The 14,780-nt window shown below is 44.2% G+C and overlaps 1 protein-coding gene across 1 annotated transcript; it reads right to left on the reverse strand.

Annotated features, from left to right (window-relative positions):
* Positions 1-1,585: 1,585 nt before the first annotated feature.
* LYAR (Ly1 antibody reactive) lies at positions 1,586-13,435 on the reverse strand. Its single transcript, XM_066632390.1, has 10 exons — positions 13,345-13,435; positions 13,084-13,230; positions 11,471-11,653; positions 9,580-9,694; positions 8,856-8,963; positions 6,107-6,190; positions 5,324-5,729; positions 4,742-4,810; positions 3,153-3,238; positions 1,586-1,831 (listed from the first exon to the last, which is right to left on the reverse strand). The coding sequence occupies exons 3-10, from the start codon at positions 11,590-11,592 to the stop codon at positions 1,694-1,696; spliced, it is 1,128 nt and encodes a 375-aa protein (XP_066488487.1). The 5' UTR covers positions 11,593-11,653; positions 13,084-13,230; positions 13,345-13,435; the 3' UTR covers positions 1,586-1,693.
* Positions 13,436-14,780: the final 1,345 nt, after the last annotated feature.

A 14,780-nucleotide genomic window follows, 5' to 3' on the forward strand; every position in this document is an offset into this window, starting at 1 on the left:
CAGAGTCAGATGAACCACCCATTAACAGTATCTTAATTTTGGTTGATTGATCATTAGCTCTCAAATAATCCACAGCTGATTGCTCAGAGGTCAGAGAATTAACCACTTTTGTCCTTTCCCAGTGTGTCAAAAGCCATTCCCTGCCCAAATAAGGCTGGAAATCAATTTGAAGTGTACTAGCATCATTCAGGAATTTTAGAGTTGCATGGCAACCACCTGCTGAAGTACCTTATCCCCGAATACAACAATCCACTGATGACTACTTATGTAATGAAGAAACACACAACCAAAATCTCTTATGGCAGTGGTTCCCAAACTGGTAGGTCACAGCCCACCAACCAGGGAAGCACTCAGCTCTGGCCCCTTAAGGGTCAAGGGGATTGCCACAACGTGATCTCCGTTAGCACTGTGCTGCTCCTGGTGAAAGGGGGCGTTTCTGGCTCTGGGGGTTGTGGGAAGACCCGCAAATGCCCCCGCGAGGCTCCCTATGCCTACAAAATAATAAAAATTGCAATAGGAAGCCACTAATGGTTTCGCAATCAGAAACCAGAAGCGGCTTCAGATTAAGATTTTTATTATTTTGGGGCAACCCGGTGGAGGTGTCCATGGGGCAACCCACGCCCCCCAGAGTTCATTGCTGGCTTCAGGTAAGCCATAAACCCAGCCTCTTTCCCCAGCAGCGGTGGGGTATTGGAGATTACATTGCTGCAATCACCCCACCCCTGCAAAGACTTAAGTGGCTCCCTCTTCCTAAGGAGGACTTTGGGAACCACTGTCTTATGGCATATCTAATCTGTGTTGAGCTATGCAGAGTCTGCATTGTTGCTTAAAACATAACACACACATACAGGTTGGTCCTCTTTATCATTGGATTCAGTATCCATGGATTTGACTATCTGTGGGTTCTGAACCTGTGGAATTGGACCAACCTGCACCCTCTGAATGGAGCTGTGCTCCGTTCATGTCCGAAGGGTGATCTGAGGTCTTTGGGATGCTTTAGAATATCACTTCCTGTTTTTTGGGGAAAACCAGAAGTGGTGATTTTATGTCTTTAGAAGGCATTCCGAGGACTGGCTGTGTGCTGCCTCCTCAGGCCTCAAAACACCCCCTGGATGCAAGCGGAGCATAGCTCTGGTAGCATTCAGAGGGTCTGGGTGCTGAGACCCATTAACATTATTTTAATTTCATTATTTGCAAGTTTCAGCATCCATGGGAACAGAGCCCCCGTGGATGCCAAGGCACTACTGTAATGTATTTTGGTGGAGAAAACCGAGGTTCACCTATAGACCAATCTGTGCATTATTATTTAGAAAGAAATCCCATTGTGTTCAATGAGACTTCCAAGGGAAAATGTACAGGATTGCAGCCTTAGTTCTGCAATCTTTGAAAACATTCCAATAATTAGCAAACAATAGGGAGGCCACAAAAAATTGGCCAGTCATTCACTACAGTCTGGGCAATGTCTATCAACACAACTAGACAGATTTTATATGGAGGATGGGGAGGGCGTGAGGGTTAGAACTTTGAAAAAAAAAATCACACTTTTCCAAAAAGATAAAAATGTTTTATTTTGTATATTACAAGAGACAGGTAAAAGGCAAGAAATCCACCATGAGAACTAAAAACTATTTTCTCAGCTGATAGCAAAATTGGTCTATCTGTTCAAAAATCAGATAATTTGACTATAACAAAGCTATTTTACAAGTTTCACTTTTTCCTTTAAAACCCTAAATTTAGGATTGCTGTTAACTTTCTTATTAAATAGGGCCCATACATCCTTTTCAGATTTGTGATGGTGATCACCCATTACTGCATAATATTGGGCTACAACCTATACAATAAAGAGAGAAAAAGAGAGAGAGAGAGAAGCATGTTATGCTCAAAGCTTTTCATGATGTTCTAGAATCAATTTAAACAGAATTTCTGGAATGTCATGGGCAGCCTAATCCTAACCTGCATAGGAACAGGCAGGCCAGCTGACCTGCCCCATATCCAACATGCGGTTGGGGCTGGATTCATTCCCCTTACTCCATGTTGTGCAGCACCTGCCCCTAAAGAGGTGGTGCCATTCTGAACAGCCAGTGTAAGGCTGGGCTGCTTGGAAGGGGTTAGGACCCAGCCTAAGTGCTGGATCCTGGTTCCACCCCCTGCTGGGCCCAGTCCTCCCACAGGCCCGCATGCTCTTTTCCGGGAATGCCTTCGTTCAGCCCTCCCCAACCCTCCACACCAGCTGCCCTCAGCTGCGAAACTTACCAGCTGAAGTCCAGGAAGCAGCACGGAGAGGCTGGCATGTGTCCTTGTGCCGGCCTCCCCAACTCTAAAGGATGCACAAATGTGCCATAAGGCACGTTTGCAACACTCTTGGGCCAGCACAAGGCTGACCCAGGATTGCATCCTGCATCAAATTTCAGTGCATTACAAATATTCACTCTAAATAACTGTGCATACAAGTTTTGCTTTCCTTTAATGTTTGAAAATGCTTTGCACATTCTACCCCACTATATGTTTAGCTGCCAGATATTAAGATGGTACTTATCAATTTGATCATATTTTGCCAGTGTGTAAAAGATCTGCCCTGGCTACCAGTCTGTTTTAGGCACAATTCAAAGTACTAGTGCTGATCTTTAAAAGCCTAATTCAGCAGTTTTGGTGTGCAAGGAAAGGCCCGCACATGTGCCATGGGAATTCAGAGCACAGCACCTGAAAAGTCACAGAAAAACTCTTCTGAGTTCTGCAGCTCTGTTTCTAGAGCAACTGTCTGCGGTAACAAATGGTCCCTCTTCCTCCACTTGCTCCGTGGAGGAAGACAGACAGTTGCCCTAGAAACTGAGCTGCAGAACCTGGAAGAGTCTCCTGGAAGTGATATCACAAGAGGTGAAGACCATAAAAGGTCAGTATGCCATGAGAAGCAAAAATTGAAAATCGCTGCTCTAAATGAACACACTTGCTCCTATATTGATCTGCCTAAATTTGTTTCAGGCACTTCCACCACCCTCCACAGTGATTTGCCCTGTACAGGATATTTACAGGAAATATTTACAGGAAATATCCTGGAGTTGCTATTTATAAACATGAAAATACAAAAGAAAAACAATGTATTTAATCTAACAGGTAGTTTAGTACTCGGGGAGTGATAAAATGCTCCAACATACCTTTTTCTTTAGTTTCTTCATTGATATTTCATTGTCAGGTGCTTGCTTCAGAACAGCTTTTATGGTTCCTTTCCAACTGAATTTACCTGTAGAATTGGTAAAGATACAATATAAAGACTAGAAGAAATTCACTTTGTATACTTTGGCCAAAGTTACTACTAAAACCTAAAGCCACTGTCACATGTTGCAATGTTCAGGTCCCTGCTTGCTGAACACTTTGCTCCACATAAAATTTTATGACAGCTGAAGTACAGTGGTGCCTCGCATAACGAATGCCCCGCGCAGCGAAAAACTCGCATAACGAAAGTTTTTTGATTGAGTTTGGTAACTCGCATAACGAAAATTTCTGGCCTTGCTCCGCATAACGAAAAAATTTTTAGGTCCGTGCTTTGCATAACAAAAACTTTTTAGGTCCGTGCTTCGCATAACGAATTTTTTAAAAATTAAAAATTTCGTGTATGCTTCAAATTTTAGAAATCCTCTGTACAGTATGTATGCCTTTAAAGAGCACGTAATAAACACTTTGTAAAACAAATTTGATTTCGTTTTGACCTTTTTTGCCCATAGGAACACATTAATTAGATTTCAATGCATTCCTATGGGAAAACGTGATTCGCGCAACGAAAATTTCGCATAACGAAAGGATTCACGGAATGGATTAATTTCGTTATGCGAGGCACCACTGTACTGCAATTCATTGTTGCACTAAAAGAAACTGTTGCTCTTCTGGCATAAGAGAAGTGTTTTTTAAATACAGAAAGAAATCAGCAGTTGGCCCCTAGGCCTGTCCAACTCCATTGGCACTGGTTCCCAAGCTGTGTGCCACAGCAAACTCACAGGGGAACTGCGGGATGTCCCCTGTGGCCTTTTCTTCCAGCTGCCCTGAGTGCAGGCATATTGGATCATGCAAAATCCTGCATGATTTTCAAGAAATCTTGTGTAATTCAAGATGGCGGCACCTGAGAGAGCTAGGAAGAACAGGCAGCTGTGAAACAAGGGTGATGTGAACCCAGTAAGTTTGGGAACTACAAGGGATAACATCTGATCCCAGCACAGCAAAAAAAACAAAACAAAAAAAACAGCTGCACAGAATGGTCTGCCCAGAATTATTGATACACAGTATTACTGATACACAGTATTATTCTGATTATTGATCAATTTTTTTCCTCTTGAAGAATTTTTTTATCCAACTTTGCAGCGTTGATGCAGTTGTAATGCAGTCCTGAGGCAAGAGAAGGAAGTTCCTTTACCTTGAGGAGGCGTCTGTAACTGTTCCCCTACCACAGGACAGAGCGCATGCCCAATTGACAGAGTTGGAAAGTTGGACAGGATCAGACCCTAAGTGTATGTTTTTAAAACATTCAATGGGTTCTACTCCAGTTTGAATGTATACACTGGGAGAGGTGATCAAGAGAAGAGAGGGACAGACTGACAAAACAACAAAATGGGAGAGGCCAGAATGAAACAGGATCTGAAAGAAATGCAATGCTGTAAGAGTGATTATGCTCACCCCCACACTTTAACAATGATACCAATGAACACACACTCCGAACTAGTAATGTACAGAGAAACTTCCCAGTTAAGGTTACCTTGGGGTTCCTCCTCATTTTCTTCACATACCGTGCTGTCCATTTCTTGGTCCACAATTTCACAATCACCTAAATTTACATGGGTAACCATGTAAATGAGGAGAGAGAAAAAAATTGTGGGAAGCAGGAGAAATTTCATAAGATAAAAACAAGTGTCAAAAAGTGCAAAAGGAAATTATTAGACAGCAAGTACCATTATCCTGTGGACAGGTGCCATCAAAATACAAACTAAGAGTTGAAGCTGAAACATGAACTCCTTGAGTGAAGCAGAGGCCCTGCTCATCCAGTTGATAAAAGGTTCTGATAACAGGGATTGTATTTGCTGGTTTCAGGTTGACAAATAACCCCAGGATGGAAGTGAAGCAATCCCACCAACTTTGCCTCCCACAATTTTAGTGCCAGGAAAACAAACGGTAGATCATGGAAAGACTCTCTCTTCCCAGCTTTGATTTTTCCTAATTCAAGTGGCAGATCTACACTCCAATTTATACTTCTCAATATTAGGAGTTATTTTATTGTTTGCTTCCCTATGCTAAAATGGGGTCTTACAACTAACAATCATGTGAAATATCATCGCCATACCTTCTGAGAGGTTACGTTTGCGTTTCTTCATGTTCAGTTTGGCCCCTGGCTTTTCCGCATGAAACCCGTTTCCATTCATTTCCAATTCAGCCACATCGACAGCTTGCTGCATCTTTGACGTATTCAAAGAATCACTTTGGGACAATTCCTCATTCTCATCTTCTGATTTTTCCCTCTTCAACTTTTTGCTTTTCTGTTTTTCGAAGCTCTCTTGTTGTCTTTGCACTTTGGATTTTTTGGTCTTCTTGAGGTTTCGTCTCTCCTCCTTTCGTTCCCTTTTGTTCTTTTTCTTTGCCGGTTCCTCTGCTTCTGTTATGTCATCTTCTAAAGATGTTAGGACATCTTGATTTTTTGCAGACTGGCTTTCCTTTCCATCCTGTTGCTTTTCTTCTGTTTCACTCTGTCCCTTTAAATTGAGAAGGGAACAGGGGGCTCAGAGTTTACCCCATGAGAGTTCTCTGATACGGGGTGGGGTGCAACTTCAGCAGTTCACCCCAAGTGGCCACCAGACACAAAGTTTTATACTACACATAAAATGTCACACACATTAACTTACCCAGAATAACCATCTAAATCTGGTCCTTAATTCATGACTGTTTGGAATTCTCATTTCAACTACTGCAAACTTGATGCAAATAGTTAATTTGGGAGGGTGGCAGCTGGGGGTGGAGAGGGGGAGACTGTACCACAGGTTGGGAACCATTGTTTTAAACAGTTATATATGTATATTAAGGTCCAGCTGAGGTATGAAACCACTTCTGCAAGAGTGTCCAGTTTGCTTACCTTCCTAGTAGCTTCTGAAAAAATATCCCACACCTGGTCTTGGAGAGTAGTGTTATGTATTTTCAAACTGTTGGACATCCAGTTCTGTCAAAGTGAAAAAAGCAGTTCTATTTTCACACCACAATGCACATACTCTCCCTGACAAAGCTCTGCAGTCAAATTTGCAGGTGGATTCTGCAGAAGGTTCCATCCACGAAATGTGCAATGGCGTCCGCAATACCTATATCCAGGTCACTGGCGTCACTAGGGTTCGCGTCACCCTGTGCGGGATGCCAGCACATCACCCCCCATGCAGTGGGCGGGGCAACACCCCAGGTGGTAGGCGTGGTAATGTACCATCACTCCGCCCCCACTGGTTTTTTGGCTGTACCATTTGATAGAACAAAGACAGAACATATCCTGCATGAAATTACACATTGATTGATATATAACATGATGGTATTATTCTTCCAAATTATGATTTTAGTGATTTTGGTCACTAGTGATGTCACACACACCCCAGGGTGTCAACTTACTAACACCTTATTGCAGCAGTTCTAAAATTTTAAGCACTGGGACCCACTTTTTAGAATGACAATCTGTCCAAGACCCACCAGTAGTGATGTCATGGTAGAAGAGACATCATCAGGCAAATCAAAATAAATAAGTATAAATAATTAAAGTAAAACAAATAATTAAATAAGCAGAAGCCAGCCCTGGTCCACCAAGTGAATTTCCTCTGTGGCCTGCCTGCAATAACACCCCCCTCCAAAACCAGTCAGGTTTTCAGCCCTACCCAGTGCCCAGTTCAATTTAAGAACTTCTGTTTAAACCAGATCACTGTCAGGATCCACCTGGCTTTGCAAGTCTCAAAAAGGTTCACCTTATCAGCTGAAGCCTCTGTTTTAATCCTTTTTAGCGGAGGGAGGGAGGCTGCCTTCTGGAGCTGCAGGTGCATAGGATCAGGACCATTTTGGTAGCCCTGCACTCTCCTTCACCTGATCTTCCACACCAGCCAAGGCACATTTGCTTACTCGTGATTAAACTCAACTGTGAGGCTTAGTTTCGCTTTCCATAAGGCTCAATACATTCATCTGCTTGAAGGGAGGGACTTTCTTCTCAGGTGGTTTGGGGGTTGCACTCATTGGATCAGGACCATTCTGGTGTCATTGGATTCCACTCAGCCTCCCTTTCTGACGGTCTAATGCAAGTTTGCCTACTCGCGAGTAAGTGCGCGATATGGCTCACTTTCACTTTCCATAGGGATCCATGCATTTTTTGTTCTCCAGTTTTTTGGCCATAACTTTTGATAGAAAGAAGATATTTCGCTCTGGTTTTTTGCATTGCCTTCTGCTCAAAATTCCGCATCCAACGGTTATAATATGATGGGGTTACTCTGAACCACTGCGATTTTAGTGTGTCACCCCCCTGTGTGCGTCATCCGGTGCGGCCCGCACCCCCCTAGTGACACCACTGATCCAGGTTCCTTCCTTCAGAATCTGATAATGGCTAAAAGACAGAGTTGTGCATTATGTGCACAGCACCTCCCCTGTTGTGTCTAGTAACAGGCAAGTTAGAGGGCACATCGGCTGGTTACCTGGTATCTGGAAGCAGGACCTTAGGATACGCTAGTGTACCGTGTTTCAGCCTGGTCATGGCAGTTCAACTGGTCACACAGAAGCCATGGGGAAAGAGCTCAAATCACATGGATAAGCAAGGACCCCAATTACCCAACAGGTACCCTCTGAAGAAGAGCCCCTCTTCCATCTCAGTTAATTTTTGAATTGGAGTGGGTGTTTGCCAACCACTTTCCCATTCACCCCATCTTCACCTATCCCCTCTTGCTTCTGCTATATACACTTCCAGATTAGAAAAATGCATTAACAGAGTTTTGAGGCTGGCTGTAGATCAAGAAGGAAGTGGCAGGCAGGTGGGGCATTCAGATTTAGAAGACTGAACTTTGACAAGCTGACTTGATTTCTGCTTTATTGAGGCTCCAGAACTTCCAAATGTGGTTCACTTGGCTCCCGCATTGCTAACCTTTTACTATGGACCCAAGTCATGTTTTATCTATCACTATTTTAATGGGTGGTTGCTTCAATGAGTTATGATATTTTACTACAGTGGGCCCTCAGTATCCATGGGGGATCTGTTCCAGGAACCCCCCACAGATACCAAATTCCACAGATAGTGAAATCTGCAGGGTGACCTCGCAGGCAAACCAGAAGCTTCCAGGAGGCCTTCTGAGATGCAAGGAGGCCACACGTGACCTCTCCTTTCTTTCCAGTCATGTCCAGGAACACTTTCTAGTTATGTCCAGGAGGTCTTTGAGGCTCTCCAGCCACAAGCTTGGCACACATGGATATTCAAATCCACAAATGCTCACCCTACTGATAAGGGGGGGCCCATTGTACTGTAATGGATTTACTGTTGTGTCTTTACTATTTTCATATTTTGTTTACAGCTTAATTTTGTATATTTTTCATTTTTGTGTGACCTGCCTTGGGTGTATCTTTGGAAACAGAAAGACAGGTTATAAATGTCTCAAATACATACAAGTTCCCTTGCCATTTGGTAGGACAAGGCAGAGAATGGGCTGCTCCAAGGTGAGAGAGTTCATCCGAAGACAGTTTGATAATCTGTATGAGTTTTCGCAGGAAACCATGTCTGTCATTATAAACTATTATGTTACAAACTATTCCTGGAAAAGTTTGAAAATAACTAGAAAAGGAGACCAAAGTTTGAAGTTGTTCACCACTAAACAACATACCTGAAACTTGATTTTTTTTCGTGGAATATTGTCATAGGCATACATTTGTTCTAAAACATCTCGAACTTTGGGGTTAATCTTAGTCTTCTGTATTGCTTCATGAATCTTCTGCAATGGAGAAAGCAGACATATTTACACCGGAGTCACAACAGGCAAACAGTACAATTTGATGCAATGAAACTAGATGGATGTTGTGTACTTGTAAACATCAAAGGCTGGAGTTTCACATCCTATCCCTTCCCTTTGCCTACAGGAGTGTGGGCATTAAAAATGGATGTTGGGACATTAAAGCGCTATTTTGACCTATAAAGCCCTAAATGTCATGGGGATCAGAGGATTGCCTCTCATGATTACTAGACCAAGAACTTAGGCTCTTGGTAGTCCCAGCTTGGAGGTTAGTGAGTGGACAAGGTTCTAGCAATTACAGAAACTTATATTGATATTGTCCCAATTACAGAACACCCCTTTTCAACATTGTACCTACTTTTCCACCACCTAGGTACCAGTTCAGGTGCAATTTATTCTTCCAAGCCTTTGATAATACATAATGGAGTTGTTTGTGGCTCTGCCCTGTCATCAATGTTTAATTGCTTGATTTAACTCAGTTTTATTTTGTATGTTATTCTTGTATTATTTTAATTTTGGGTTGTCTTGGTAAGGAGAGGAAAATAAAACTCACTATGCGGATTTTTCTAAATGTAGATGTGGCACTGCATGCCTTTACCTGAATCCATTCCTGCTGTTTGACATCTCCTTTGGCAGTTTTGGCTTCATACCCCTTGCCACCGTACTTCTGGTCCTCACTTATGCACTTCACATGAAGTTTATAATCATCACCCCTAGATGCCAACAACAATTTATTCAAACAGACATAGCACTTTGAGAACAGGATGCTTTCAGCTATGAACATACTAAGCAACTTTACACAAGCCAGAAATGCCATTAGTCCATCTAACCCAAGGATGTCAAATTCATTTTATATAGAGGGCAAAGTTAGCATTCATGGTGCCTGCATAGGGCCAATGTGACATCATTCAACAGGAAGTGACATAATTAAGCAGATGATGGTCAGAGATAAGCACTTTGTTCTCACTTAGAAACTCATTAGCGGTAAATGACAGAAGAGAAAAATGTGCAAATCTTGTTCATATGTTTAAGATATGAGACAGCCCAATTATCAAACTAAGAGAGCCCAGTTATAATGTGCGCTGGATAAACTGCTTCCAGAGGCCAGGGGCCTTATGTTTGATGCCCCTGATCTAACCCAAAACTCTGCTGGCAGAGAGAATCTCCAGTATCTCAGCAGGACTGGGTAAGATGCATGGCTATCTCAGATTCTTTTAACTGGAGATAATGTGGAACCTTCCGTATGCAAAGCAAATGCCTTACCACTGAGCTGTTAACACTCCCCAATATATATTGTACATGACAATGTTTCAATCCTGAGCACATTTGGTGTCTATACTGGTGCATCCAAAAACGTGAAAGAGGATGCCGTGGTTCAAATCCCTGTACAACCATGATGCTTACTGGAAAGTCCTGAGAAACAGCCTAACATGTATTACAATGATACTGAGAGATTAAAGGTGCAATCCTATGCAGAACTAGGCATTCTTAAACCTATTAATTTAAATGAGATAAGGTACACCTAACTGTATACTATCTGGCAAGACAGTCGAGGAGCTAAGGCTGCAATCCTAGCCACACTTAGAAGTAAACCTGGGAGTAAACCTAATTGACTATAACAGGACTTACTTCTGAGCAGTCCTCTATAGGATTGGGTTCTAACTCTGTTAACACAGAACCGTTCTGTGCAATAAAAATATTAGGATGTTATGTAAACATGTTGAAGTACGTGGGCTTAGCTTTACTCATGGAAATCTTTTTTAAAAGACAAGAGCACTGCACAGGAATGAAGCTATGATAGATTAATGTGTCTTGTCCGCATTAAAACCTACAATATTTCACCACTCGAGAGGCTCTCAACTCCAACAGTTCTCAGTTGAGAAGCAACACACTTCTATTCTATGCTTCTGATGAGGTCTACTACACATTTTACTTTCACAAAGATCAAACAACCATCTGAAAACAACTGTAGAACTCAGATTGTAATCAACCTGTTCAGATGAAAGAGCAAGACAATGGTTTAATGCAAATAAGAACTGGAAATTGCTGCTCTGCATAAGAGAGAAGACAGGGAAGTGTGTGAACCCAAGGCTCATGCCCACTTGTTTCTTTATCAACCCACCGTGAATTAGCTGATTTAGGGCCCAATCCTATCCAACTTTCCAGCACTGGTGCAGCCACAGTGTACCCTGAGGTAATGGAACAAATGTTCCCATTCCTTGAGGAGGCATCTGTGACTATCCCCATACCTCAGGAGGGATGCAAGGGAGGGCACCAGGATGCAGGTATCTGGTGTGCTCCCTGGGGCATTTGGTGGGCCACTATGAGATACAGGAAGTTGGACTGGATGGGCCTATGGCCTGATCCAGCAGGGCTGTTCTTATGTTCTTAATGCACACCCCATTGGCATAGCTGCACAGGCACTAGAAAATTGGATAGGATTGGGCCCTTACTTACCAAATAATGCAACAACCGCCTGATCTACCTACCAGAAATCTTTGCCACAATCCATACAAGACAGGCATTGACAGTTTCGGCATAGATTTACATGCTTTTCAACCTGTGCCTTCTTCACAGACTCTCCGCATGCGTTACATGTGAAAACCACCATTTTTGGAAGAAGAACTGAACGTTTTCTTCAAAAGTTGCTAAACTGCTTCTCTTCCAGAGTTCTGCAAATTAATGCAAAAGAATTGATAGCTCCAATATGTTTTATACATCTATGCTCAAATTGCTTTTAAAAAGTCAAACTGTGCAGTACAAAGATTTTCAGATGCCTTCTCAAACTTAAAGATGAAAATTACTAGATAAAGTATCCCATGCTCAGATTCACTGATTTCAAATAATTCAGAGGTGCTGCTGGCGTTTACTGTTAATGCCCAGTGCATTGCGAGTTGAAGGATTTTCTGAAAATTAGCTGTTCATGTTTCAACACTGCAATCCTACATACACTTACTTGCCCCCTGAATTCATTGGGATTACTTCTAAGTAAAAAATATCTAGGCTTATACTGACTGTATTCTGTGCTCCACCTTTTTGATCATTCAGAGAGGGAGAAGACTACTGTACTCCCCCCACACCAGTACTCAATTTCCCAGCATTCAAAACACACAGAGTTAATCAAACCACATATTCACCACTTGCCAACAAAGAACAACCCCCTGCTGTCTTCTTCTGAAATCTGGATTGGAACAGGGATGAAGGAAGATCCTACAAAATAACACCCTATGAAACTGAATGCTTTGCTCCCAGATACCCTGGCAAGTATTTCAATTGGAAGGTGACTGAGATCAGGGAGATCGTAGAAATGTACAGATAGCCACAACTATTTGAGTTAGCTTTAACAAAATTGTTGATCTACACACTGAAATTGACAAGCAACAGGCTTAGGAGAAACTGAAGGAAGTGTGTCTTTCACATAACACAACACCAAACTTCTTACAAGATGCTGTGAGAATACTGGCATGTACACTATAATCCTTTTAATATATTACATGAGGTTGTGCTTAGGGGTAAAGTAGAAACCAACTATGATTCCCCATTTGCAAGCCTTCCTGCATGCTAGTGTACTAGTGTGTCTTGCATGCACACAAATGGCCTTCCTAAGTAGACCAGTGATTTTCAACCTTTTTTGTCTCGTGGCAAACTGGCAAAGTAGAAAAATTGTCAAGGCACATCATCAGTTTTTTGACAATCGACAAGGCACACTGTGCTGTTGGTGGGGAGCTGACATCCCCGTTGGCCCTATTAAGAAATGACCCTCCCCAAAACTCTCGTGGCACACCTGCAGACAACTTGCGGCACGCCAGTGCGCCACGGCACAGCGGTTGCAAACGGCTGAAGGAGACCATGAGCTCGCTCCAGTAAGGTGCCCAATTCATGGTCCAACTTTTCAGTACTGATTGTGCAGTGCAGCCCCTCTTGCCTTGGGGAAGCCTCCATGACTCCTCCTGCAGAATGCAGAGCATGCCCCATGGGCATGGCTGCATCAGAGCTGGAAAGCTGGACAGGACTGGGCCCCAAGACTGCTGGGCAGGCCAAAGCCCATCCAGTCAGGCAGAATTTCCAACACTAGGCAGTCGGAGAGACTCTGTGTGCTCACCAGCAGGGCAGGAAGGTGACGGCCTTCCACTTGGTGTGCCTGCCAACCAACAGGTAGACTGCTCCTGGACAGGGAGGCTCCACTTGGACAGCCCTACAGGTCCTGGATTTGCCTCTTAGTGTCTTGAAGCCAGTGGCTGAGCGGCTCCTGCCAGAGCAACGCGGAGAAGGAGTCAGTGGGCCCCAGGCAGGGACTGGGACTGGGACTGGGACTGGGACTGGGACTGGGACTGGGACTGCCCCCCCCCCCGCACGCACTCACACCCAGCAGCAGCTGCCACCCTGCACCAGCTCAGAGTCCCGGGCCCGCCTGCACGTGACGCCTGCAGCAGCAGCAGCGCTTCCTCCATGCGGCTGCTGCACCCAGTGCATTGCCAGTACCGGTGGCACAGAGGCAGGCAAAGGCTAGAGTCACACGCCAGCACTGTCTGGACAGGAACTCCTCCTGGGACTGGGCTTTCCTTCCTCCCAGGGGGAAAGGCGAGCTGCCCGGGCAGAAGGGGGTCCAGGCTGCTGCAATGGGCGCTGCACGGAAAGAAGCAGCCTCATGTCATGCAGCTGTGTTTCAAAAACTGCCAGTGGGGTTGCCCATTCTATAAGAGCGTGCACGACAACCCTGCAGGATAGTTCAGTGTTATTAATATAAGAAAAAAAATCACAGCAACCTTGCAGTGTAGTCCAGGACTATTATATAAGAAAAGGTATGACAACCTTGCAATGTTGCGCAGTATTATGTAAGGAGAAAATCCTTACATAAGGAGAAAATCTATGACAACCCTGCAGTGTAGTCCAGTATTATGTAAGAAAATGTACAAAAGACCTGCAGTGTAGTCCAACATTATTATAGTGGAGAATGTGCAACATTTGGCACATGCGAGGTGGTGACTTCATCCAGAAAGAGCTCCTGCTGTCTGTTGGTGCTCATTTGGAGTTCAATCCTATGCATGTCTACTCAGAAGTCAGTCCCATTGAGTCTTACTGCTAGGAAAGTGTGGATAGGAGTGTAGCCTTGGAGCCCTACCCTATACATGACTAGTCAGAAGTAAGTCCCATTATAGTCAGTGGGGCTTACTCCCAGGAAAGTGTGGATAGAGTTGCAGCCTAGTACAGCAACCCTGTGCAATTGACTCAGAGGAAAGCTCCACTGTTTTCAGCAGGGATCACTCCCTTGTAAGTGGGCACAGGACAGAGACTGCATTATCAGTCCCTGGTTTTGAATTCCATGCCCAACTCTCCCTTCTGCTCCAAGGAAGAAAAATTGCTCTAGAGAGGCCCCGGAATAATCCATCCAAAATGTGAGTTGCGTCACTCTAGCGGTTTTCTGTGGTCTGCAATCCCTTCGCATAGCCGGTACGACTCCTTTGCGCCACGGACCGTCCGACCCTCTTTCTCTTCCGACCCGCAACTTGGGCCCGTCACGACAGTTCCGCAGCCAGTGCTGCGCCACCCTTTCTCCTCTCTCCCACTCCAGCCACGAGCAGGGAGTTCTTGGTCCTCTTTTTGCGGCTTGTGCAGGAGGCTGGAGGGACGCCTGCCCCAGAGCCTGATGCCCAGGAAGGGTCTGCCTTGAGAAGGAGAGGGAGAGAAGGGAAGCAGGTAGGCAGCTGCCTGTGCCAGGGGGGAAGGACTCTGGCTGGCTGCTGGCTGGCTGGCTGGCTGGGAGCAGCAGTGGAGAAGAGGGGAGGGAGAGCTGCCTGC

The sequence above is a fragment of the Tiliqua scincoides genome, chromosome 6 (genome assembly GCF_035046505.1).
Source record: "Tiliqua scincoides isolate rTilSci1 chromosome 6, rTilSci1.hap2, whole genome shotgun sequence".
Lineage (NCBI taxonomy): Eukaryota > Metazoa > Chordata > Lepidosauria > Squamata > Scincidae > Tiliqua > Tiliqua scincoides.